At 39.1% G+C, this 27948-nt stretch overlaps 1 protein-coding gene across 3 annotated transcripts in view; it reads right to left on the minus strand.

The window, feature by feature from the left end:
- The window catches only part of LOC125454761 (apoptosis-stimulating of p53 protein 2-like), an 81168-nt gene that overhangs the window by 14786 nt on the left and 38434 nt on the right, over positions 1-27948 (minus strand). The window contains exons 9-14 of one of the 3 annotated variants that reach the window (XM_059648628.1): positions 26558-26795; positions 20877-21035; positions 17343-17407; positions 14682-15117; positions 6918-7720; positions 1009-1146 (exon numbers count right to left, since the gene is read on the minus strand). In XM_059648628.1, coding sequence (XP_059504611.1) covers positions 1009-1146; positions 6918-7720; positions 14682-15117; positions 17343-17407; positions 20877-21035; positions 26558-26795 — 1839 coding nt within the window. Of the gene's footprint in view, positions 1-1008; positions 1147-6917; positions 7721-14681; positions 15118-17342; positions 17495-20876; positions 21036-26557; positions 26796-27948 lie in introns of all 3 variants that reach the window. The other 2 variants (XM_059648626.1, XM_059648629.1) reach the window with 2 other exon arrangements.

A 27948-nucleotide genomic window follows, 5' to 3' on the forward strand; every position in this document is an offset into this window, starting at 1 on the left:
AGTTAGAGACATCTGCCTTGTCCAGATACAGAATTCTTGAAATAAATTGGAAATAAAGTCAATACTCAACAACAGTTTTCCAAGTCCTTCAATATTTTGAAAATCTACTCTGTAAAACTGGCATGTAGTTCACAGTTTCTCCAAAAATTAAAGCCATAATATGCTTTAAATTCATTTAAAGTAGAGTTGCGCACACTGCTGCATATTCTATCAAGTAGGGGCAAAAGATTCACATGCAAATAATACTTGGTGGAAAATTATCAAGCATAAAATACAAAGAATGGGTTGAGTTCTTCCAGCCCTTTGTGGACACAGTGAGAGGCTGCAAAATATCATGGGTAGGTGGGAGTGGAGCTTCCATCACCTTTCTGCTGCCACTACATTTCACCAGCAGCAAGATAGTGGAGACTGGCTGCCCTTACGGCCTCTTCCTGCTGATGTTAGCACATGACAAATGGTGGTTGAGCTGTCCAAAGGTCAGGAGACCATCAGTTAACTGTGCTGGTTCAGGTTTGGGGTCTCTTTCTGGCATCTTTAGTTCACAGAAGATTCCATGGCAACAGTCTGACATGCCTTCAGTAATATCCTGTGCCCTGTCTTGTTTGGTTGGGGGGGGGTGGGGGCATTCTTCTTTGGCATCCTCCTCTTCAAGGTGCAGTCCCAGCAATGACCTCAGGTTCTGGCAGTGATGCCAAAATTGTTAATCTGTCAATTTTGTCATTAGCCAGCAGTTCCAAGGAGTGGGCAGTTGCCCTTTCAAGGAACAGCTGGGACAGGAACCAAATAATTACCCGAAGAGTAGAGTTAAGGTTGTGGACCGTTTCCATTTGCCCCCACATCCTCCGCCACAACCCCAACTTTGTAGCCATTAAGCAGAAGTCTTCTAACCGAAGAATAAAAGAAAGCCCTTTTTCTGGATTTCATTTCAAATTGTCCCAGGCCCAGTAAAACTAGATGAAATAAAAATTTAAACACACTTTACATCATGTAACAAAGATTCTAACATACCTCATAAATGATGCGCTGGACTAAATCAAATTCACCTTCCAGAGAAGAATCAAGCAATAGTGCTAGAGGATTGAACTTAACCCTCATTCCATGACCAATGCGTTCCGAGCCCAACTTTTTCAGATTTGTCCTCTTTCCCTAAAACCAACAAAAAATAAAATAAATATTGGGACATGAACAACTAAGCAATGAACTATACTGCTGCCCAAAAAATCTAATGCAAGGCGTAATATTGGATGCTTAGCAATAACCAAAAGCACAAGTAAGGATCACTGAGGAGCTTTTCTTTATTTCCTTACGGGATATGGGCTTTGCTGGCTGGGCTAATCACAGTTGCTTATCCTTTGTTGCCCTTCAGATAGTTGCGGAGATGGTAAGCTGCCTTTCTGAACTGCGGTAGTTCATTTGGTGTAGATACACTCACAGTGCTATTAGGGAAGGAGTTCCAAGATTTTGATTCAGCAATGGTGAAGGAATGGTGATATATTCCCAAGTCAGGATGGTGAGTGCCTTGGAGGGAACTTGTAAGTTTTCCCATGAAACTCAAATCATGAATACAGGAAAGTGGGGGGCAAGTGGCAAGTGCAAAGATGTAACCCTCACCCCTCTTTGACCTGATGCCATGAGACTGGATGGGGTCCAGAGTCAATGTTGATGATGCCAAGGGTAACTCCACTCTCACTGTATAGCATTACAACTTTGCTGGGATGGTGATGGTGCTGTCTGGGACAGTCAAGTCTTTCTCAATGGAACCATCGTTTGTACTCAATAGCAGAACACTGCTTGAATAATTAGTCCGAGAGATAGTTCTCTCAATTTCAGTACTAGCTGTCAGAAGTAAGGAAAGGCAACTATGCAGGGTTGACAGGAGTATATCTGTTGTTGTCATTTCTGGTGATGAAGTTAACGTCAGGTGGTCTGTCAAGGTTCATTTTTTTTCTGACGTGTAGCAATTGTCACAATTGAATGGCTTTCTCGGCCATTTCAAAGGGCATCAGAAAGTCAACCACATTGTTGGGGATCTAGAATTGCATGTGGGCAGACCAGGTATTTCCTTCTGATAAGAGTTCTGATTTATTCAGGCCCTTTTAGAATTAAATTTTATATAATTCCAGATTTTTTTTCAAATTCAAATTTCACCATCTGCCACAGTGGGATTTGAATCCAAATCATTAGAGCATTACCTGAGTCTCTGGATTACAAGTTCATTAACAATACCGCTGCGTTACTATATGCCCAATCTTGCCCGAATAACTCAAAAATACTCATTTGAAAATTGAGCCGTATAGATGAGTGAGGTCTGAATAGACTCTTGGTCTGGGTTAGGATTGGCAACCAAAGAATGCACCCTATAAGCCCAAATTTAAAAGGGGTAAACAATCCGCCAGGGTATTTACAAATGCAAACACTATTCAGTGATCACTGTTGGAAGAGAGTGTGGTAGGTGTAAGACTCATCCAATATTGCATATGATTTGATTTGACTGGGAAGTTGTCATATAATGCTTTCATTCTCTACTTTGGTCAGCAAAAAGCAGCTACATTTATGTATCAACTTTACTGTAATAGAACATCTGAAGGTGTTTCACAGAGAAGACTGAATAATTGAATGAATCATGGTATAGACCAGGGATTGGTCCCTGCCTCTAAAACCAGGAGACTCAAAGACTTCAGCGAAGGAGATGGTGAGGGAGAAAAAGCACAGGTGATCAGTTTACCCAGTGATCTTTGAAAATCATGAAAGGGATAACAACCAAATTAGAAAGCAAATGGCCATGGATCAGTGATTCTGGCTCCTATTCCTATTATATTTGTATTCGGAAAGGAGAATCATGAGAACACCTGCAGCTACCCCTCCATGCCAGACAGCACCCTGAGTTGGGACTACGTTGCTGTTCCTTCACTATCACTGGATTACTATCTTGGAACTTAGTCATAGCACTTTTGATGCACCAGCACCACATGGTCTGCAGTGGTTCAAGAGGGATGGACAATAAATTATTGCCAACGACCGTCCTCATTAAAGAATAATAAAATAACTTGGGATGTGATAATGAACATGATATATTTTCAAATTTATAAAATTCAGTTTTCCATGCCATGCTTTTGGTCATGCATGAGCATTCTTTATATTAAAGTAAAAGAAAAACATGAAGAATAATCCAAAAAGTCCTGTACTATAAATTGTTTTCGTTTTTCTAATATAAGTGTTTTACAGACTTGTGTCTCCAACTTATAACTGTAAGGTTGTACATTTATATGGGATGATCATTGGATTGAAAGATCCATTCTATATTACATTACATTAACGGTTTTAGTTTGTCATATTCTCCATCACCTGTCAAATTCCATCACAGGTAGTTCTCTAATAATGTAGTAGTTGTGTTCTTGCATAAACTTGTGCTACAGAAAATCACACTTTAGAAAGTCGCCATACAAAATCACGTTGTAGGGAAATCACTATACCTGTACAGCGGAAGGTTAACATTATTTAAACGGTGTTCACTATTCAATTGTGTTACAGTCAACTTGCATTAACGAAACATGTTAGAGCAGAATTACCTGTACTTATCCTGTTCTAGCAGATAAATGAGATTCCACTATTTAATGCCTCCGTGTTGATCGTACTCTTAAGTTATTTTTGAAAAAGTTACTAGACCAAGAGCAATGCTGTTGCTATAGTTTACATGAGCTTTAGTAAGGCCTTTGACAAGGTCCCACATGGAAAGCTGGTTCAGAAGTTAAGAACCCATGGAATCCAAGACAATGTGGCAAAGTGGATCCAAAACTGGCTAACTAACAGGAGGCAAAGACTCATGGTGGAGGGCTGTTTTTGTAACTGGAAGCTTGTGACCAGTGGTGTACTACAGGGCTTGATACTGGTGCCCTTGCTGTTGGTAATTTACATCAACAACTTGGACGTGAGTGTAGAAGGTACATTTAATAAGGAAAAAAAACGGAAATTGCTGGAAAAGCTCAGCAGGTCTGGCAGCATCTGTGGCGAGAAATTAGAGTTAACGTTTCAGGTACACGTTAACGTTTGAGGTATACACGTCAACGTTTCAGGTACACGTTAACGTTTGAGGTATACAAGATAATGAGAGGCATAGATAGAGTTGATAGCCAGAGACTATTTCCCAGGGCAGAAATGGCTAGCACGAGGGGTCATAGTTTTAAGCTGGTTGGTGGAAAGTATAGAGGGGATGTCAGAGGCAGGTTCTTTACGCAGAGAGTTGTGAGAGCATGGAATGCGTTGCCAGCAGCAGTTGTGGAAGCAAGGTCATTGGGGTCATTTAAGAGACTGCTGGACATGCATATGGTCACAGAAATTTGAGGGTGCATACATGAGGATCAATGGTCGGCACAACATTGTGGGCTGAAGGGCCTGTTCTGTGCTGTACTGTTCTATGTTCTATGTACGATGACACTTCCTCAGGAGGCATTTCCAGCCTTGTTTTTGTTTCTTAATAGTATCCACAGTTCTTTCAATTTTTACAATAAATAAGCTTGCAGATGACACGAAAATTGGTGGTGCTCTTGATAGTGAGGATAACATTTTCAGGCTACTGACAGGCACAAGGTGATGCATTCTAGGATGTCTAATCAGGGAAGGACATGCACAATGAATGGTAGATCCCTTGGGGGTACTAAGGCACAAACGACATTGGTAGACAAGTCCATAGATTCCTGAAGATGTCAAAGATAGACAGGAGGGTGAAGAAAGCAAATGGGATGCTTGTTTTCATTAGCTGGGGCACAGAACAAGAGCAAGAAGGTTTTGTTACAACTTCATAAAACATTTGTTTGGTTGAGATGAAATATTGTGCACAGTTCTGCTTGCCACGCTACTGGAAGGATTTGATTGCACTGGAGAGGGTGCACAGGAGATTCACCAGGATATTGCCCGAGATGAAAAATCTCAGTTATGAAGAGAGACTGGATAGGCTGAGTTTGTTTATCTTGAAGCAGAGGGAGGTGATTTAGGTGTACAAAATCACAAGAGGCATAGACAGAGGTAAATTGTCAGAATCTGTCAACCCACAGATGTCTCTAAAGGCCAGAGGGCATAAAGTCGAAGGTGAAGAGCAAATAGTTAAATGGAGGCATGAGGAGAAGTTGTGTCACCCAGAGGGTGGAAGAAATATGAAACATGCTGCCTGAGGGGGTGGGTGCAGATAAGTACTCAACATTTAAGCAGCATGTAGATAAGTACTTAAAATGCTAGGGCACAGCAGGGTATTGGCCAAGTGCAGGTAAATGGGATTAGTGCCGTTTACTGTTTGTTGGTCAGCAGAGACATAGTGGGCTGAACAGTCTGTTTCTAGGCTGTGTGACTGTATGATGATTTCATAGAAGGGCCAAGGTAAGACCAAATGGTAACAATGAAAAGATAATTTCAAAGAAACAAGTTAAGAAATGTGACACATAACAAAGGAGGAAATTTTTTTCCTTCATTTCCTTTGGACATCAGATGAACTGCTTGAGAAAGGATTGAGAAGGTGCCAGTTTTTACATTATCCTGGAGCCCATCACTAATACAACACCAGTGTGCTCCAATTGCAAAAGAACGAAAGTGTAATAAATTTCACTGCAGCTAGCTATCTCAGATATACCAGTGAGTGCAATTCAAATCAGCCAGGTTTCTAAAATACACATTTATCCACGTTGCTGTCAAAATGAGAACATGTATTTTTGTTCTCCCTTTCAAGCTAAAGCTGTGAGTAATACAGAACATCAAAGCAAGAATGGACAATTTGCATATGCATGCATCATTAGATCACAAGGTTTTTTTTAAAATTGTTAGGCTAAAGATAATAAAATTTACCAATGCTAGCAATATCTGAATTCCAAGATAGGGCTCAATTTTCAAAAAGAACAGTTCAATTAAATCTCCTTGCATATTATACATGAATGAAAGAAATATAACAATAACTAGTGGCCAAAGAAGTTAAAAATATAAAAAGGAAAATTCTGCAGATGTTGGATATCTGAAATAAACAATACTGGAGAAATTCAGCAGGTCTGGCAGGCAGCATCTGAGGAGAGAGAATCAGTTAACATTTTGAGTATGGTATCTTTAGAGGCTCTTCATATTATTTTATGAAATAATCTCAGGACCTTTAAGGTACAGCTCAATGATCATCTACTGAGCCAAGAAGAACTCCAAGGTAGCATTATGTTACTTGACTTCTGAAAATGTCTGTTTTAGACAAACACATTCCAAAACTGGCAAAGTGTCCTTTAGACCCCTGGTCTCACCTATCATCCTAAGTGCCATGCTTTCTCCTCTTCAAAGCCCATTTTTTGTTCCATCCTCGTCCAAGCCCCATTTGCTTTGTCTCCGGTAATGCTGGCTCAGCCACATTGCATTTTCACAGAAACTCTGTCTGCTGCATCAGCATGAGAGCATTTTTATTCGGTTGAACTAATTCTCTTTTTAATCTATTTTCTTTAATAAGAATAATGAAAATTAAATAAAAAAAGACTAGTCTAACTATTGCTTATGAAATTGACGAAAACTCACTCTCTTATTCTAATCCTAGATAGAACTGGCTTGTACATTAACTCATGTCAAACCCAAACCTCCCCTTAAGAGTTGCACCAACTCAAAATGCTAACCGTTTCTTCCTCCACAGATGCTGCCAGATCTTGAGTTTCTCCAGCACTGTCTATATCTATTATTGTCGAAACATTACTATTTTAAAAGATAAGCATACATTTACAACTGAATAGCATTTGATAATTGGAATGATGATGATGTAATATTTTGGGAAATTCAAATGAAAAAAACAAAGCACTTTGTCAAAAATACAAACTGCACAGATATCAAAATTATTTGCATAAATCCAAATAAGATCAATTTATGATTTCAAATTTTCAATAAAAATCTTAACATTGTGGACTACTCACAGGTGGCAGGGTGGTATGTCCAGTAATTTCAGGTGGGCGCATATTAAAACTATCATCTCCTATATTTTCGTGTTCACCAGTAATAGGATATGGAGGTGGTGGGTATGGGGGATATTCTTCTGTTAATTCTTCTGAAGAGCGTGGGCTATCTTGACTCTGGTGCTCTTCCACAGAAGTCGGTATCTGACCCTCCAGAACAGAAGATGAATCACAAGGAGATGATGAAACATGTTCCTCAGTGTCCAGGGCTTCAGTTTCCTTCTTCGGAATTGGTTCAGACTGATCTAGAGGAAAATGTGTCATAGCTGTAGTGTCTTCCTCTTGTTCAATACTGAGATCTGTGCTTTCATCTACAACATTCATTTCTGCAGATGAAACAGCAGGTGGTTTGGGCTGATAGAATGGCATTGGGCTAGCAGTCTCCATAGCAGCTAGTGTCGTGCGCTGGTACAGCAGCTTCTGAATATTCGGTCCATTTGGTCCCTCTGGTTCTGTAATAGAGCTACGCTTTTTCAGTGGCCTAGGAGCATTGGACAGTTTTTTCCTTAATGCTTCCAAGTCAGCATCACTCTGATTTCGGTACGGATTGTACATGAAAGGCAGGAGCTTTGTGGGGCTCAGTGGTCGTGGAATGCGTTCAGTCTCCAAATGATCTGATGGAGATGCAGCATTATCAGTTTCGGAATCAGGGCCATCTGGTTTATCTTGGCTCTTGGAATACATACTACTAATCTCCAGGTCACTTTGATGCTGACTGCCCGTGTAATTCAGAGAGGATCCAGGAATAACTGGTTTGCCATACACTGCAATTGACAAAATAACAACATGGTACACAAATTGAAAAACAGCTGAAATTAATTTGATTTAACAATTACTGGAAATAATTTTTTTACTGGATAATTTTCTGGTTACAAATTAGTTGAAAAACAGTGATACTGAAATCAACCCCATCAATCTGCTGTTTATCCAATATTACCAATATAAAGACAACTTGTTGCTCTTTACAGAAGCGAGCTAACTTGTAGCATTTCCATCATTTCCTATTTTTATATGGAGATAAACATACAAAACTTCACTACAGCAAATTCCACTTGAACATACAAATAGGGGCAGCAGCTGGCCATTCACTATAATGGCTGACCGTTTACCTCAACATCATATTTACGTTCTCACTCCGTTAACCTGTGACACCTTTAGGTCTAAAAATTGATCTACTTATTTCTTAAATATAATCAGTGACATCTGCCTCCACAGTCTTGTGGTCAAAGCTTTCACAGATTCATCACTCCTCCAAGCGAAGAAAGTTCTTCTCACCTCAATCCAAAATGGCTGACCACATATCCTGTGAACATGGCCCCTTGTTCTGGACTCTCTGACCAGGTAAATATCATCGTTAGATTCAATCAATCCAGCCTGTCAGAATGGTGTGTTTCAATTAGATCCCCTTTCATTCTTCTAAACTCAAGCAATTACAGACCAAATCGACCCAATCTCTCCTCATAGGAGGCAAATTTGTTATCACAACAATCAGTCTGGCAAACACTGGCCGTAAATATCTGCTTCGGTAAAGAGACCAAAACTGTACACACTACTTCTGGTGTGTGCTCTCACCAAGGTCCTGTACAACTCCAATAAAATTTCTCTGCTCCAGGCTTTGTATTGAAGGCCAACATGATACTTGCCTTCCTAACTGTCTACTGAATCTGCATGCTTGCTTTCAATGACTGCTGTACAAGGACTTCCAGATTTATTTCTACATCAACAATTTTTAATTCATCATATTTAAGTATGACTGCCATTTCGTTTTGCCAATTGAAATGGCCAACTTCACACTTGCTCAAGTAAAACTGCACGTTCTTTTTGCTCAACATGTCTAAACTGCCCCGAAGCCTCTTTTATGTTCTCCTCACCAATCAAACTCCCACTTAGTTTTGTGTTGTCAACAAATTGTAAAATATTACTCAATTCACTCACCCAGTTCTATAATATATGTATACTGTGAATAGCTGGGTGGGGGTGGGGTCAAATAATCCACTTGTCACTCATTACATTCCAAAACAAACTATTCATTCGTACTGCTTCCGGTCTACTAACCAATCCTCCATCAATGGCAGTATACAAGCATCAACACCAAGTGCTCTGATCGTGCACAACAACCTTTAATGTGGAACATCAGAAGTTTTCTGAAAATTATAAACACCACACCCACTTGCTTTCCCTCATCTATTTGACTAGTTATAGAGTCATACAGCATGGAAACAGACCCTTGGGTCTCATTAGCACATGCCAAACTAAACTGGTCCCACTTGACTGCTCCTGGTCTGTATCTTTCCAAACGTTTTCTATTCATGTACCTGTCCAAATGTCTTTTAAACATTTAGTTGTACCTGCATCCACCAATTTCCCGTGAAGTTCATTCCATATGCTAACCACTTGAAAAATATTTGCCCCATATGTTTTTTTAAAATCTCTCTTCTCTCACTTTAAAAATGTGCCCTCTCGTCTTGCAATCTCCCATCCTAGGGAAAAGACAATTATTATCAACTCTGTCTATACCTCTCATTATTTCATGAGTTTTCTATCAGGTCACCTCTCAACCTCTTATGCTCCAGTGACATACATCACAGCCTATCTTTATAACCCAAACCTTCCATACCCAGCAACATACTGATAAATTTCTTCTGAATTCTCCCAGCTTATTAACATCCTTCCTGGGAAGTGGCTGACCAGAACTGGACACAGTATTCCAGAAGAGGCCTCACCAATGTCCGGTACACTTCAACATGACTTCCCAACTCCTATACTCAAAAGGACAGAGCGATGAAGGCAAGCACGTCAAATGCCTTTTTAACCACCTTGTCAAATGTGACGCAAACAAAGAATTATGTACCTGCACTCTTAGGCTCCTCTGTTCTACAACACACCCAAGGCCCCACCACCAACTGTACAAGCTCTACCTTTGTTTGTTATACCAAAATGCAATATCTCACATTTATCCAAATTGAACTTCACCTGCCATTTTTCAGACCTATTTTCAAAATCCCTCTAATGTTAGAGGACCTTCCTCACTGTCTACTATGCCATTGTGGCAGCATCCACAAATTCACTAATGAGGCCTTCTTTGTTGTCATTCAAATAATTTATATAAATGACAAACAAAACAGGACACAGAACAGATCCCCATGGAAGACCGCCAGTCACAGGCCTCCAGCCAAAAAGCAACCCTCCAAAATAACTGTCTCCTGCCATTAAGTGAATTATGAATCAACTGGCAAGCTCACCCAGAATCCCATGTGACCTAACTGTATTAATTAGTCTACCATATGGAACCTTGTCAAAGGGTTTTACTAAAATCCAAATCAACATCTACTGCTCTGATGTCAATCTTTTGAGTAACTTCCCCAAAAAACTTGATTAACTTTGTGAAACACAAATTTTTCTTGCACAAAACCATGCTGGCTATCCTAAATCAATTTTACCTCTCAATGTCCACAAATCCTTTCTAATCATCTCCAACAATTTACCCACAAAGTCAGATTCACAGGTCTCTTGTACCCCAGTTTCTCTTTACAACCTTTCTTAAACAAAGGTACAATATTAGCTACCCTCCTGTTATCAGGCAGCTCACCCGTAATTATAAATGATACAAATATTTCTGCAAGGGATCTCACAGTTTCTTTCCTTACTTCCTACAACATTCTATGGTACATTACATCAGGTGCTGGAGATTTATCCATCTTTATGTTCTAAGACATCCCAATCTTCCTCTTCTGAAAGGTGAACAGTCTTTAAAACATCAACATTTATTTCTCTACCTTCTCCAGTCTCCATTTTTCTCGACAGTAAAAACCAATGTGAAACATTTATTTAGCATCTCTCCCATCTCCTGAGGTACAACAGGATGACTACCTCATTGATCATAAGGAGGCCCTATCCACCTTTTAATCAGTTGCTTTTAAATGTATTTGCACAATCTTTTTGGATTATCCTTAATCTTAACTGCCAATGCTATCTCATATCCCCTCTTTGCATTCCTGATTTCTTTCTTAAGAACGCCCCTACACCCCAGAAATTGAACAACATTCAACTGGACCAAGTTGTCCATAGCTAAAAGAAGATACTCTTTTATTCTTGATTATAAGTTCAATACCATTATTCATCTGCTGTCCCTTAATCTTACCAGCCTTACCCTTCACCCTAACAAACAATGTCTGTCCGAACTCTCATCATCATAATACTCTTGAATGCCCCCTACTTGTCAAAAGTCCTTTTACCTGCAAACAGTCTGCTGCAATCAACTTGGGAAAGTTCTTGTCTGACAGCATTAAAATTAGCCTTACTCCAATTGAACTCAACTTTTATGGAATGCTTTTCCTTTTCCGTAACCATTTTGCAACTAATAGAGTTATGATTGTTAAGATACAAAGTGTTCCCCCGCTTTTACTTCAGTCACCTTCCCTCCCTTATTGCCCAAAAGGCCGAGTTTTGGTCCTTCTCTAGCAGGAGCATCCACATATTGATAAATGTTCTAAACAAAACTTTAGTAGGTCTGTCAAACACAATTGTTGCTCATAAATTAATGTTGGCTTTTTGCGATACCTTGGGTATTTTTTTTTACATGTTATCATATCCTTTATATGAGACTCCAGCATTTTCCCCTCCTACTGATATCAGGATAAACAATCTGTAATTGCTTCCTCTCTCCCTATTTCTTTAAAAAAAAAGCGCTTTACATTTTCCACTCCCCAATCTACGAAGAATGTTCCAGAATCTAGGTAATTTTGGAAGGTGATAACCAATACACCAACTATTCCCATGGCTCCCCCCTTTAGTACCACAGGATGTAAATTATCAGGCCCTAGGGACACATCAGCTTTCAGTTCCATTAATTTGCTCAGCGCTATTTCTTTTAATAAAACTAATTCCCTTCAATTCCTCTTTTCTAAAAGACCCTCACTTCTTCATTATTTCTGGTAACTTTTGAGCATTCTTTTGTGAAGATAGAACAGAAGTAAGTTGCTTAATTAATCTCGCATTTTCTTGTTCTCTATGAATTTTCCTGTTTCAGACTGTACCCAGCCTAAATTTTCCTCCATTAATAATCTTCTTACATACATATAGATGCTCTTGCAGACTTTTTAATGCCATTACAAGCTTACTCTAAGTTATTTTTCTCTCAAACCACCTCTTCATCCTCCTTTACTAAAATCTAAATTGCTTCTTTTTTCTTTCGTTAACTGTGTTGGGCCACTTTTCATTTTATGTTCTTTCACCCAAAAAGAACTGTAACTGCTATAACAAATACGTTATTCGATGTTAACAATTGCCAATCCACTCCGTATCTTTTATGGAAGTTGCCTGGTATACCATGGCCACCGCACCTCACATTCCTTTACAGTTTCTTTTCTTTAGGTTTTTGAACCCAGTTTTGGAACAGGACTACTTCACTTTCTATCTCAATAAAAAAAAGTGATATACTACAGACAAGATTTCATTTTATTTTAATGCAAATTAGCCCTACAAACACACGACTGACCAAGACCAAACTGGAAATGATGACGGAACTCAGGCTGAAGGTAAATTCTATGGTAAATTCATCATAGCATCAACCCTGCTGGATGTGTGCCTCTATACCCAGACTGCAAAGGTTCAATGGACATGTGGATGCAGTAGCAACAAGGCAATTATTATGAGGCTACTGTAGCCTAACAAACGTACTGAATAATTCGTAGGAAATGGTAGTCCAAAGGAGGTGTCTGTTAGAAATGACACGCAAGACTCAGAATTTTAGTGATAAAGCAATTGAAAGTTGAATTCTGAAGAATGCAAAGGCCTTATTTGCGTCATTATGAATAATCGTGACATTATTCAATTAGTGGCATTAAGTTGAGAAAGGAAGAATCTTCTAGTAAACAGGATATGGAATGCATAAAACCAGTTATGCTTTCACTGGAGTTGACAACTGTTTTGGACTTGTCAACAAAGATCAAAACAGCATACATTAAAATCTAACAAACATAGTGCAAACCAAACTGCACAGTTTTAAAGCAGCATAAAACTTGCTGAATTCAAACTGAAAATGTTTAATTTTTCTGATATATGAAATCATTCAAAACTCAACTATTATGAACGCACTGTTCTAATCTGCTTTCCTACTAGTCCTGGAGGGAGTTCTCTTAGTAATTTGAAACTTTGCTTTGATGAGAAGTGTACACATTTGTACAAAGTTTGTGTTTTGGAAGCTGTAAAGTCTGTTCAAAAGATTTTCCTGTGAGTTCAGGTGACTTTAAGTAAAGCAACTGTGGAAAACTGGCTGTCCAACCTTTAACTGAACAAAAGGAGTTAGCAGTGGGCTAAAAGTTGCAGTTACATTCTGCAGAAAAAGGTGTCTCTCACAATGTATTTCCCAAAAATAGCATTGAGATAATGAGCTGCGGCCTTGCATTAGACTGCTATGATGAGGATATTCCACTTACAAAGCAAGTTACAAAGAGAACAAAAGAAGGCTGATAAAAAAATTACCTCAATGGTAACTTTGATATACACCTGTATGAAAATACAGGGTAGACAAAAGAGAATGGTATTATTGACTGAGAAAAATACTAGAGCTGAAGTAAACACAGTCTGCAAGGTGTGTCCACAAGGCTAGAGGACAGAAAGAAAACAAAAGATAAACTAGGGGAAGATTGTGGAGGGATTGAAGATTAGGTCAAATTCAATGTATTGAGGACAGGGAACCAACCTGATGTCAGTGAGCATGGAAAATACGCACCATTAGGTTTTAATCCAGGACAGTAAACAGGCAGCTGATTTTTGGCTAAGATCAAATTTATTAATGGTGGGAGAAAAGGTCATCTGTTGAATGAGGGTTCCAGGCAGGCTCATTCAGTCTGACTAAATTTTAGGAGGGGAATTAAATTGTCAAGTCTTTAAAGTCAAAAAAAAGTCTTCCCAATATTTAGATGGAAGAAGTTTGGAGGCATCCTAAATTAGATTTGGGAATCAGAGTCGGGCAAAACACCAGTCATGCTTGTTCGTGGAGGGGGGTGTGCAACACAGCATCTAGAGCCATTGGATGGAAAGGGTGTCTTAGAGAAAGTTGCTCTGCATATGGAGTCCAAACATTACATGCAGTCTGCCACACAGAAGTGAAAATTGACAAACTCACCTTAACGTTTCCACAATTCAAATCTGAGCAGTGTACAGTTTAGGGATATTAAAAACATTTTAAAAAGAATTTCTCTCTTACAGGGAGATTTTCACTTCACTATTTTTTTCCCTAGTCCAAAAAGGTTTTGAATCTACAAACTCTGTTCTGAGGAAGGGTCACCGCACCCAAAATGTTAACTCTGTTTTTTCCCCTTCACAGATGCTGCTAAACCTGTTGGGTTTTTCCAGCAACTTTGTTTATGTTCCTGATTTACAGCATCTGCATTTCTTTCGTTTTCTACAAACTCAGTTACTGGACATGAGCTACAAAAACTGTTAGAGCACAATAACAAGAAAAATAACACTTGACTGTCTTCCCAATCTGGAAGTATCAATCCCCAGCGCGATCATTGAACATCAAGACACAAACTACCTGTCTCGTCGGACAAAAATCAACAGTTTAGAATTAAACTATGAAAATGGGAGAAGGGAACATTACATGCTAGTGCACTGCACCTCTCACACTAGATTACAATGGAATGATCAAAACAACAAAATCTAGAACTTCAATTCAAAACAGCCAATATTTCTCATACTAAATGAAATCTTCCTTACCGCTTGTGAATTGAGGCCGTGTCTGCACTTTGGTCAATGCACTCTGAACAGCCTGTTGGAAGTTTTTGCCAGGTGCCTGTTGTTGCGTGTACATCGTGTAAATAGAACTAGCAGCCACTGTTTCTGGTTTTTTCAGGGGTTGGGGTAGAGGCTCTTTAGATGGTTGCGGGGTGAAAGGTCGTACGGTAGCTGCAGGAGGTGCCTCTGGAGAAGGATGAATTTGCACATTTGAAGCACAGTGCTGTGGTCCTGAAGTTTGGGTTGGCTTCATTTTATTGACTAAGGTTCCTACATTCCCAGTTAACTTTGGTGTGATGGATTCTGGCTTATTCTCTGCTATAGCAGCTAAATTAGATGATCCAAAATAAGGTAAGGAAATCTGTTTTGGTTTAGAAGGGACAGGGGGTGGAACTTTAACCACATTCTTGTTAGCTGCCTGAAAGTCAAAATTGAATAAAATTAGTTCACATAAAAATAGAACTTAAAACATTTTGATAAATGAGGATCTGGATTATTTCATATTTTTGTTTAACTTCAAAATCTTGCATTCAGAGCCAAATAATTTTGCTCATTACAAATTAGCCACTTAAATGTGCCAGAAAAATTGCCTCCTGTTTAACCTCACCTCCTACCATCTCCAGTATAAAGAGTCCATAGGATGTAGGAGCAGATTCAACCATTCAGCCCATCAAGTCAGCTTTGCCAATTAATCATGGCTGATATGCTTCTCAACCCCATTCTCCTGCCTTCTCCCTGTAACCCTTGATCATCTTACTGAATAAGAACATATTTATCTCTTTCTTAAATGCATTCAATGATTTGGACTCCACAGCCTTCTTTGACAATAAGATCCATAGACTCACCATTCTCTGTTTGAAGAAATTCCTCATCTCAGTTCTAAGAGTCATCCCTTCACTATGAGGCTGATTCCTTGGGTCCTAGTTTCTCCTACCAGCCCTAATCAGCCCTCTCAGTATTCTGTAAATTACAATGAAAGAGCCCTTCGTTCTTCTAAACTCCATCGAGTTCAGATAGAGTCCTCAACTGTCCTCAGAAGACTAGCCCTTTATTCCCAAAATCATTTCTGCGAACCTTCTCTGGACCCCAACCAAGACCAACACATCCTTTTTTAGATGCAGGATTCAAAGTCAAAGTCAGAGTCCCTACATTATGGAAGCAGGCCATTCAGCCCATCGAGTCATCCCTCCAAACACCAGCCCACCTAGACCCATCTTATCTCTGTAATCCTGCATTTCTCATGGCTAATCCACCTATGATACTCATCTTGGGACAAAACTCCAAATGCAGTCTGACCATAGCCTTCTGCAGCCTCAGCAACACATCCCTGCTCTTGTATTTTAGACATCTCAAAATGAATTCTAACATTGCATTTGCCTTCCTCGCTGCCAACTGGTCCTGCATGTTAACCTTAAAAGAATCTTGAATGAAGGCTCACAAAACTGTTTCAGATTTCTGAAGCCTTTGCCCATTTAGAATATACCTATATCTCTATTCTTCCTCATGCATAACCTCTCACTTTCCACATGGCATTCCATCTGCCGCTTTTTTCGCCTGCTCTTCTCGTGGCATCCCTGCTTCCTCAGCACTATCTATCCCTCCACCTATCTTTGTGTCATGTGCAAACTTAGCAACAATGCACTCAGCTCCTTCATCCACATCTTTAGTAATATAATACGAATAGTTGTGGTCCCAAAACAAAACCTTGTGCAACACGATTAGAACATATCTCTCCAACCCTAGCCTTATCCCAAGCCTTCTCCTGCTGAAACCCTTTTGTCACTGACATGTTAAATTACTTCAGCAGGATGGCACTGAAATGAAAAATGGAGCTGTTTTATAGAATACCTCTTCAGTCTTCTCAGTGACCCTGAACTTCGACCATCTATTACTTTCATTCTCCATCTTACTCCTATTTCATACATTGGTCTTCCACAATGTTCCTGTGAGGTTCAATGCAATCTGAAGGATTTGCACTTCATTTTGTCAACGTACTTTACAGTATTTTAGACTCAACAATGAATTTGAAAATTTCAGCTCACAACTGACCCCAGTTTTTCCTGGCTGTAACTGCTGGTAATGAACTAACTCTTTCTATTTACACTCGCTCTTTTGTTTGTTGTTAACCTCGTGAAAAGACACAGTGAGGATGACTCAGGCATGTTCCCATCGTTACATCTTATATTCAGAAGAAACCAAAAAAGTAAAAAGCAAAGTTGTTTAATCAGAAAGGGCAAAAAACAAAAATCAGCCAGGAGTAAGGCAGTCAGTGTTCAAAATACCTAGAGATGGTGTGCCAATCTGCCAAAATCAATCCGTGGCAATCAATCAGAAAAGTCATCACTTGCATATTGGAGCCTACAGGGTCAGCAAAAAAAACTCCCTCAGTCATAAGCTGGAGTGGGCCAATAGAAGGAGAAAGTATCAGAGTAGGGTGTGAGAAGGAAGGCGATGTCAGAACAAGAAAGGGAACAGGTGGTGGCTTCTGGGAAAGGAGGGTGGGGAGAAATAGCAGAGAATTTAAAAATGCTTCACATCAAGATCTGTCATTTGTACTGCACAATGTGATTGATGAAGAATGATGCAAATTTTAAAAATTACATCACACTATAAAACAGAGTTTAAAAACATTAATATCTATACCTGAATTTCCCGCAGAAGGTCCTCACTGCTCTGGTTTTTCCTTAATGTTCCAGTGGATGGAATTCCTGTTGGTGGATCCATGGATTCAAACATGGAGAAACAACGCACTCTCTTATCATTCTTGTCTCTCATCACAACATCACCATCACCCACTGTTAAAGTCACAGTTAAAAATTCAGCTCAACTATTTATTTCAGTTGGGCTTCAATATTAAACAGAAGTAATAATGATAAATGCAATGAATAGCTGTGGCAAAAACAAGACTTCTATCTGAATTGCATTTTCAAACTTTTACTTTGAATTGCCAGCAAGTTCACACAATTTTACATAATAAATTACATAGGCAAACTTGACATTCGGTAACAATGGCATTGTTCAAATAAGAGGTATAGTTAAGGTTGTGAATTTGACTGAATGCTTTGAATGGCGATAACTGAGTATGGGATATGCTCATTGGTTGGCTGTAGACCCCTTTGATCAGTCATTCCTAAATAAACTCCTTATTAAAATCTACACTGACAGAAGATGATGATAATGGTTTATTATTTTAAAGTATCAAGAGTCAACACTGTATACTACTTACTGTCTATTGAACTATTTTTGTAGATGTATGACACTATTTGTCGATTCAAAGTTTGACATTCAGTTTGCTCCAAGTTATATCTAGTCCTCCTCTGGATCAGACAATCATTTCACATGTTACAATACATTTTAATAGCTGGTGTACACAAAGGGGTTCCACTAATTGCTGCATCACTTAGATTGAGAATGGGCAACAGTGAATTCCAGACCATGAGGAACACTTGGGGCCACTTGCAGGAATAGCACATGGAACCAGATTCTGTAAACCATGTGGTGCAAACATCAAAAAAAAATTGATGCAGGTCCAGAAGTACCAGATTCAAATTATAACAGGAATATTTTTAAGCTTCTAATAAACATACATGTTAGTCACTTGCACCTGCATCATAATTTAATAAGACATTGGCTTCTTAGATTACCCCACACTCCCACTTACGACAGATAACCTCTTATCCCCTTGTTCATCACAAACCTGTCGACCTTTGCCATAAAAATATTTTAACTTTCTCAAAATGTGTAAGCAGAATTCCAACAGACTCATGATTTTCAAAAGAAACAGTTTCTCATGTCTCAATTTTTTCTTGCAGTAACTTCCTTTTCTGATTTCCAGAGCGTCTCAATAGTCAAAAGTGCTAAGCTACTAATAGCATACCTGTGTCCTTATATCATGACATAAGGCATACGACTTGTTTTGCTTCAATCAAGATTTTAAATGAACCAGATGAAGAAAGAGGGAGCTTTTATACCTGACCAATGCCAGGACATGCCTTGAAGTGTTGTATAACGAGGACAATTGAGAGGGCTTCCAAGCAAATAGTGGGGGTGAAGGACAATGTCTGGGCAGAAAAAAAATGAACTAAACAGGGAGAACAAAGCAAGGTAGCAATCTAGCAGGAGGAAGAAGAATGCAAAAATCAAAGACTGGACCAACAGATAAGAAAATATATTATGACAACAGTTAAGAAATGCAGATTTGGTCGATTAGGAAACTGGCCCAAAAATTGCTGAAGCTTTTAAACTTTAAAAAAAGGATGACAATGTAGTCATATTTTCAGCATGCACTCGAACAAATGGGCCATGGAGTATGTAACGTTAGTGGATGAGTCTCTTGCGCGTCTTCACTTAAGTGTTTCCGTCAGCAAGGAGGATAATTATTTTGGTCACAGATAAATTCCAGATACTCTAGCTCAACTCAGATATATCCAGCCCTAAGTACCTATTCAGAAATGAGTAGCAAAGCAAACAGAGGACTAAGACTATTACAGCGTAGCAAGTCATTTAGCCCATCGTATTTGTACGAGTCAACCAAGATCTGACTACACTAATCCCATTTTCCAGCTCTTGGCCTTACCTTACCACTCAACCTTCAATGCTTCAAGGAAAACAGTTCCAGCCTGTCCAATCTTTCTTTATAGCTCAGACTCTCCAGTCCAGTAGCATCCTAATACATCTCCTCTACACCCTCTTTAGTACATCTTTCTTATAATGTCGTGACCAGAAATGCATGCAGTACACCAGTTGTGATTTAACCAATATTTTATACTGTTTCAATATAACCTGCCTGCACTTGTATTGTGCCGCAGCTAAACAAAAAAGGCATGCTTCCCGTATGCCACCTTAACCTCATCTACATGGCCTGTCACCTTCAATGATCTGTGAAAATTCATTCAGTATTTTTATGGTCTTGGCATTCATAATGTAATCCCTTGTCTTGCTAGCAACCTCTGAGCATATTTCCTCACAGTTTTCCAGGTTGAAATCCATTTGCCACTGCTCTAACCACGTGACTAGTCGATTATCCTCCTTACTTACCACGCAACCAATTTTCGTGTCATTTGAAATTTTCTTGATCACACCCCAAATTTAAATCCAAAGCATTAATTAATACATAAGCAGTAAGGGGCCCTGTCGCCCACTTCGATGGAACTCCACCAGAAACATATTTTCAGATTCAGAAACATCTTTCCACCATCGCGCACTACTTCCTGCCACTAAGTCAATTTTGGATCCAATGTGCCACTGGGCTTTGGTTCCCACAGGCTCTTATTTTCTTCACCAGTCTGCCACAAGGGAGGTTGAAGTTGAAGCTGACCAAATGCAACACTCCTGGTTACCTCTTAAGAACAAATTTTCAAACGTGACCCCCCCCCCCAAATCCATGCCGACTGCACCCATTAAATCCCCATCTCTGCAAATGCAGATATATTGTGCCTTTCAATTCTTTGCACTGAAGTTAGAGTGACTGACCTAGTCTAACCATTGCTTCGATTTGGAATAATGGGATAACAGCAGCAGTTTTCCAGGCCGTCTGCATGTCATCTGTGACATTTCAATTCTGTACTTTCCTAATCCCATCCTCAATTTTTTCCCCTAAGTAGTAGTTTAAAGTCCCAGCAAATACCAAGCACTGGCTGAAAAAGTATTACCAAATTTGGAGACAGGGATTAAAAAAAAACACCCAGTTATGTGATCACACATCCAAGCATCTGAGAGAAAGGAGGCATCAGGAAAGTCAATCACCCACTAATTTCCTTAATTGGAAAGAGATCATTTTTTCTAAAAATTAATTTGTTGCCCCATCTAGTTTTCCTAAAACTACATGATTACAATTGTACTTCAATATTTGCATTAAGTTGACAAACAAACACTTGGAAGAAATTTAAATTTACACAATAAAGCTAAATAACGCAGATGCTAGAATTCTGAAATAAAAACAGACAACGTTGGAGAAACTCAGCAGGTCTGAGATCATTTGTGTAGAAAGGAAGAGAGTTAATGTGTCAAGCTCAATAAAACTCTTCCAGAATTTTCTGTTTTAATTTCAATGTGTATAAATTTGCTTTGTTTGTTGCTTAGAAATGAACATGCAAAAATCCAACTATAACAATACACGCCATTCACGGTGTACCTCAAAATTCAAATGCAAAAATAAGACATTGACATAGATATTACCTTGACATGTGTTGGATATTGATGCTTCTCTGACTAAGTTTGAGGTACCAGTACTCAAGGAAGCTGCAGGTTGATGAACAGGGACACCAACAGTCAATTCATTCCTTTCAGAAAGAGTCTGAGGTGGGGTCTGTAAAAGCGCTTGTGTCCCAATGCAAGCTGGGAACCAAAAAATGTAACTGCTATTAATGTTTTGAGAACAGAGATTGTCACTGTTGCTGAAAACTTGCTTCACTGGAATTTTGGGTGGTTGTAACCTTTAATTGGACAATAACACCTTCTGTTCGCTGACCCAAGCCTACTTAATTTGCAATTCACAACAGTTCAACATAACGAGTAATCATACACTTGAAAATCTCATGGAAACTCCCTATTAAGTAAATATCCCCAGTAGCTAGGTAGACAGTCATTGCTATCTTTTTGTATATATGTATGCATTTTCACAATTTAGGGGTATTTCATCTCCCTTCTCAGTTTTCAGGTTGGTATCCAATATATGTGAACAGCAGAAAGGAGTTACTGGATGAATATCTTATGAACAAAAAGAAATCATATACATTCAATTCAAAGGAGAAACAATATGGTTATCTTGTTTCAGTTTTCTTTTGGTTACTTTCCAAAGCCAGGCATCATACAAATTGCCTTCAAGTTCAGAAAATGGGCATATCAAACATTATGAAGTTTAGATTTCAAAATAAGGAAAATCTTACTTTTACTTCCATCACTGTGCTGTTAAATCAGAAAGGACTGAATGAGATGAATGACCTTTAGTACATGCAAGCACACAATAATCTTTTTATATTCATACTTGAACCACCCCTCCTCCACGTACTCTAAACAAATACCCACTATTGTGGCTGGAGATTAATGGCTATTGGAGGTTTTTAAGCATTCTGTACATATAGACATTAGCAAGACTTAAATGAGGCCACGCTAACTGTCCACTGAAATCTGATACCGCATTTTCAAAGTTGCACGTCACTTGCAGCTAAAAACACTTGCCGTTAGCAACATAACTTGCAAGATTTGCTGGCTAAGTCTATACACTCATATTCCTTGCATTGGTATAATTCTAGCAACACTTTGCAAACTCCCAGGCCTCCATAAATTCAGCACGACACATTCTCAACAGCTCACTAAACAGATGAAAAAAATTTACCATTTCCTAACCAAGAGACAGAAATACTGGGGAGACACAGATGACAATGATTTTAAATATTTCGAACTCATAAAAGTGAAAGCATCCATAGACTGCAACAGGCTAATCAAGCCTAACTGCGGGCAGAGACACAAAGTAAAGTGAATAATTTAGTATTTGGTTAATTTAAAGAAATAAAAATACTGAATTAAATACTATAGCTTTACATTTTCTCGATATTTTGTTTTTTTAAATGCTAAATTAATGCACAGCAGTAGATAACTAACCACTCATATTTGTGGTAAAAATGCTGTATTGGGTATTCAAAAGTATCAGTTTGTCCGTAACATTTAATAAAATTCAAATGAATGAGGGAGGCAGTGAAAAGCAACTTTCTGTTCAACATTTCAGCACCACATTATCACTGCAGCATCAAGTAAAACTACACCAATTAAAGGCTCAGTAACAAGTGAAATTAGTTACTTTAGTCAGGATGAAAAAAGAAAACTTGAACTGAATAATTCTGTCAATCATTTGATAAACACAATCATTTTGGGAGCCGTTCCATCACAAATCTATTAGAAATGGTGTGGAGGAACTTGGAAAAACTAATTTAGTAGGAAACAAAGAACAAATTACATGCTCTAATCTAATAAACAGAGCATTTTTAAAAACAAAGGATACTGGAGGTAGCCTTGGGAATATACATAGAGTGTAATGTGCTAGATAGAAAACAGTTACAACTAGCAGCTTGTTAAAATTGAAAGCAGTCAGCATATAAGAGAAGACGACCATTTGGCCCACTGAGTCTACCCTTCCATCCAATGAGACTGCGGCTGATCTGATAACCCTCAACTTCACTTTCCTGCCTGATTACCACTTGCTTGATTCCTTTACTGATTGAAAATCTGTCAACTTTGGATATACATAACTACTCAACCTCAACAGCTCTATGTGGAAAGGAATTCCACAGGTTCTAGACCCTCTAAAGAAATTCCTCCTCAACTCTGCCTTAAATATGTGACCCTTTATTCTGAGACGATGCAGTCTGATCCTAGACTCTCCCACAATGGGAGAAACTACTTTTCCACATCTACCCTGTTAAGTTCTCTAAGACTCTTTTGTTTCAATAAAGTTGTGCTTCATTCTTCTACAGGCATATCCTATTCAACTTCTCTTCATAATACAGTCCCATCATAACTGATATCAGCCTTCCAAGCCAGTATACCTTCCTGAGATAAGTGACCAATAAGTTCACAGTATTGCAGCTCTGGTCTGACTGCACTATATAATTTTATCAAAGCTCTCTACTTTTATGCTCCATTACTTTTGAAATAAAGTTCAACATTCCATTTGCCTTCCCTTTTTCAAACCTAACCTGGATGCTCATGTTTTGTAATTCAGGCAAGGACTGCCGTATCCCTCTGCTCTGTCGCTTTCTTCAGTCTTGCTCTTCCCCTCTTCCTGTTAAGGTGCATAACCTCATTTCCCCACACTCAATTAATTCCACAGAGGCTGATATCCATCAAGTTACCCTTTACTTACACACAAACAAACCTTGACTTTAGTAGTGCCTCAGAGTGAGTTACCAAGGTGTCAGCATCTCTGAAACTGGTCTTTATATTTCTGCCATGGCTCCCTGATCGGGGCTATTAAGCTGGTCCCATCAGAGAACGCATTCTGCCAAGTCCAGTCACTACATCCCACCCCTTTTAGTCTGAGGATACAGGTTGGTCCTTTCTTTTGGAGAGCGTCCTGTGGAGTTTTAGTACCAGGTCAGGGTCCTCCGATTCACGTCCAATACAGACAGTGTGTACACATGGAGCTTGCCTCTTGCGCCAGGATCACCGTGGCAGAATTTCATTCTCCTCTAATGGTGGCCATGGCATTGCAGCAGCTGCAAGCGTAATGCCCTTCTCCGATTCCGAGGACTTGTCAACACTTAGAGGAGGAACTCATGGGTTCCGGTAGCCTTTCTGACTGTGCCAAAGGGTAGGGTACAATTTGCTCTTGTACCATTTGCAAATTCGTGGCTTTCATATGGTTCTTGTGCTTATTAAGGACTGCACCTGCCTGAGCTTTATACGTCACTGATCCTGACCATGTGCCGACCATGCCTCTTACCCATGTGGAGTCACTTCTGTGATTCTTACACCAAACGTCACCCACATTTCAAACTGTCTCACCTGCTTGGCCAAGTTTTATGCCCAGCATTGGCATTCCTGATGGCATTTCACACTTAAGTCCAAGAAGATGAGACTTAACCTGTTGTGAAGTCTTTTATGCATTAGCAATTCTGCCAGTACTATCACTATCTCTATAATGGCACCTGGGGTGGTCCTGTAAGCAAATAAGAAACCTGTCCGAACGTAGCAAGCCTGTGGGCTGTTTCTTGAAGCTCGCTTTCAAAGTTTGGATTGTTCTATCTGCTAGGCCATTGGATGATCAGTGGTAAGAAGCTGTCCTTGAAATTTGAATCTGTTAGACTTTAGGAAATAAATAAACTCCATGCTAGTAAACGATAGCCTGTTATCTGTGCATTGAAAAAAAGGTATGCCGAGTTTTTCAGCTGTGGTTTCCATGTTTGATGAATGGATCCTATGCCATCCAATCATTTACAGTGGGTGTCTACAATGACAAAGAACATTTGAACCCGTGAAAGGACGTGCATAGTTGATGTATGACTGAGTCCAAGACAGACCCCAACCCAAAGATAACTGTGAGCAAGCTTCTTCAGTATCATGCTTTGTGTCACAACTAAAATAACTCCACAGAAGCCAGTATCCGTCACCAAGTCACCCTTTATTTACACATGAATGGTCCTTGACCATGGAACTGACTCAGGCAGCCACCACAGTGTTAGCATCTCTGATACTGTCCTTTTAGTGTGTTAGCCAGGGCTCCTTCATTGGCCCAGATTAATAGCCCCAATCAGGGAACTAGGAGATACAGCTGGCTGACCTTATTATAATCAACAAATGCCGAGCTGAGAAAGCACAGCATGTCGGTCAGCATCCGAGCAGGAAAGTCAATATTTTGGGCTGAAACTCTTCAAAAGGGTTTCAGCCCGAAACACTAACACTCCTGCTCCTCAGTTGTCATCTGACCTGCTGTCCTCTTCTAGCTCCACTTTTATCGACTCTAGCTTCCAGCATCTGCTGTCCATATTGGTCTCCCTGATTTCATTATAATTACTACACACATTACAATCAATCTGACAAGTTTTTTTCTGCAGTCATCCAACCTGCCCATATCCCTCTGCAGAGATTTTGTCATCTTCACCACTTGCCGTCTCACTTATTTTTCCATCATCTGAAAATGTGGTGAAAATTTGAAAAATTTTACTTCCCTCATCTAAGTCATTAATATGTATTGTAAAACATTGTGGGCCTGCACCAATTCCTATTCCTATATTAGACTGTCATCCTGAAAATGCCCTCTTATCTTGTACTCATGAATGAATATGCCAACAGTGCAATGTATGACTTCCTACACCACTGAAGGTTATCTTATGAAGTACTGAGCTTTGTCAAATACCTTCTGAAAATCCAAATATATATTACATCCACTGCTTCCACTTCATCTCTCCTACTTGTTAACTCTTCAAAGAATTCTACTTAGTTTTCTACTAGATTTTCTTTTCACAAAGCCATGCTGACTCTGCTTGATCAGTGTCTTCATTTCTTGCCTCAAGCCATGGATTCTACATCTTCAGTCAGGATTATTTCTTGCTACTGTACTGCTTTTGTCCCATACCAACATGCTGTCCTACCACCCTTTCCTTGCTGCTTGTCTTTTCTGAAAAGTCACATATCCCTGAATATTTAGTTCCAACTTTTGACATCCTTGCAATCATGTCACCATAGTGGCTATAAGGTAGTTTCCACTAACCTAAATTTATGCAAAAATTTATTAATTTTATCTGTAATAATCCATGCATTCAAGAGCCATTAATTTTCTCTTTTTACCAATATTTCCTCCTTTTACCTTAGGTACTGCTGTTTTTCTATATTGGTGTACTCTGTCCCTTTCTAGCCTACTCTCACATCATTATCTAAAGAGGTGCTCTGTAATTCTACTATATCCTCTTTGTCAGCCTACATTTCTCTCAAATTTTTTTTGAGGGGCCTTTGCTGGCAATATTTCAGATTACTTGAAAGTAAACACAAACAGAAAAGGTACTTCTAAATTCTTCACATAAATAATGAGATTTCTTTCTAAGAAGGGAATCCAAAATTGTAACTGATTACAAAGAGCAGCAACACAAACAATGGCACAGAAAATGCAGGATGTCGTTTGAAGTAGATGACCCCCCCACCCCCCAACGCACCAATTTGAAGTGTGTCATTTCGGGCTTCAATTGAGAAACATAAAATTTTAATTGCATATTAATAACCCAGACATCCTAAGTGCAAAGATAAATGGCATTGAATACAAATATTTAATTCTCAGTTTCAGCACGACATAACCATCTGTACAAATGCTAAAATTTCCATTCTTTCCCCACTCCATACAGACACAATGAGACAGACAATGTGCTTACCACCAGGAGTTTTAATTGGGGAAACTCCAGATTTGGCTGCAGGATTCTGAGCATTCACTGTATGTGTTTGCACGTTTGGCAGAGTAGATGATCCATTAGGAAAAGCTGGCTTTACCAAAAGTTCAAGTTTCTGAGGGGCACGAGGCAAAGTAGAAGACTGGATATAGGGTCCAACTGCAGCTACTCGGCTGGGTGCAGAAGATACTACTTGTTGAGGGACATTTTTGTCGGATGAAACCTAAGTATAAAGTTCAGTTAATCAACACTTCCGTTCTAAATTTATTCAGCAGTTAGCTTAGTCCATTACCCACCGTATGTAACTTCAAAAAGAACCCTTTGCAATCTGATTTCAGTCAACCAATAAACTTGAGTTTAGCTAACTTGTAATACCAAGCCTCTTTTCCTTTCTGTCAGGCAAAGCATGTAATTCAAACTTCAAATTCTTGGTAGAGCTTGAAGTTAATTATCGTTACAAGCAGAATCTATATACTTTTGACCTGTAATCGATATAATGTACTCTGACCAAATATTATATAATGGTTAAAGCAGTTCTTTCATTATGAAGCCCAATAAGAATCCTTTCTAATGGACAGAAACTTGCCTCTTCATGACGATTGGGTGAATCAGAAGAACACAGAATTCACGTATGAATTCACTTATTCAAGAGTTCAACTCAGCAAAAGTTTGATCTATTTTGTAAACCTGTTTACACTTAGCACACTTCCTCGGATTCAAAATTCTGGTTTATCGACCAAGTTCATCAATCATTTGCCAATGAATTTAAAATGACACTATTACACTTTGAAGTCAACAGCAATTAGATGCTTTTATAAAGCTGTATGGATTGCCCATCCATTGACTGAATCAAATGTAATATTTCCAAGTTTGCTTATGACACAATACTTGGTGGGATCGAGAGGCAAGAAATACACGGTTCATTCAATTTTACTTGAATAAGTGAAAAGTTGTCTACTTTAGTAGCATAAACAGAATGGCAGAGTATTATTTAAATGGTGAGAGGGAGGAAAATGTAGATGATGTAGAAAGGGACCTGGAAGTCTTTGTATACTGGTTACTGAAAAACAAGCATGCAAGCTTTTTGGAAGGCAACTAGCATGTTATCCTTTATTGTAGGATGGTGTGAGGCAGAAGCAAGAAGTTTCATTGCAGCTGAAGTCTTGGTGAGAGTGCACCTTGAGTATTGTGTGCAGTTTTGGTCTTCTTCCCAATTAAATATAGGCCTGCCACACAGACTTCAGCAAAGGCTCACCAGGCACTCCTGTGATGATAGGCTTGTCCTATGAGAGGTGGGTGATTGACAGGGCTTCTACTGTCTAGAAAGAAGATTGAAAGAGAATCTCTTCGAAACATAAAATTTTGAAAGGGTGGAC

The sequence above is a fragment of the Stegostoma tigrinum genome, chromosome 9 (assembly GCF_030684315.1).
Source record: "Stegostoma tigrinum isolate sSteTig4 chromosome 9, sSteTig4.hap1, whole genome shotgun sequence".
NCBI classification, from domain to species: Eukaryota; Metazoa; Chordata; class Chondrichthyes; order Orectolobiformes; family Stegostomatidae; genus Stegostoma; species Stegostoma tigrinum.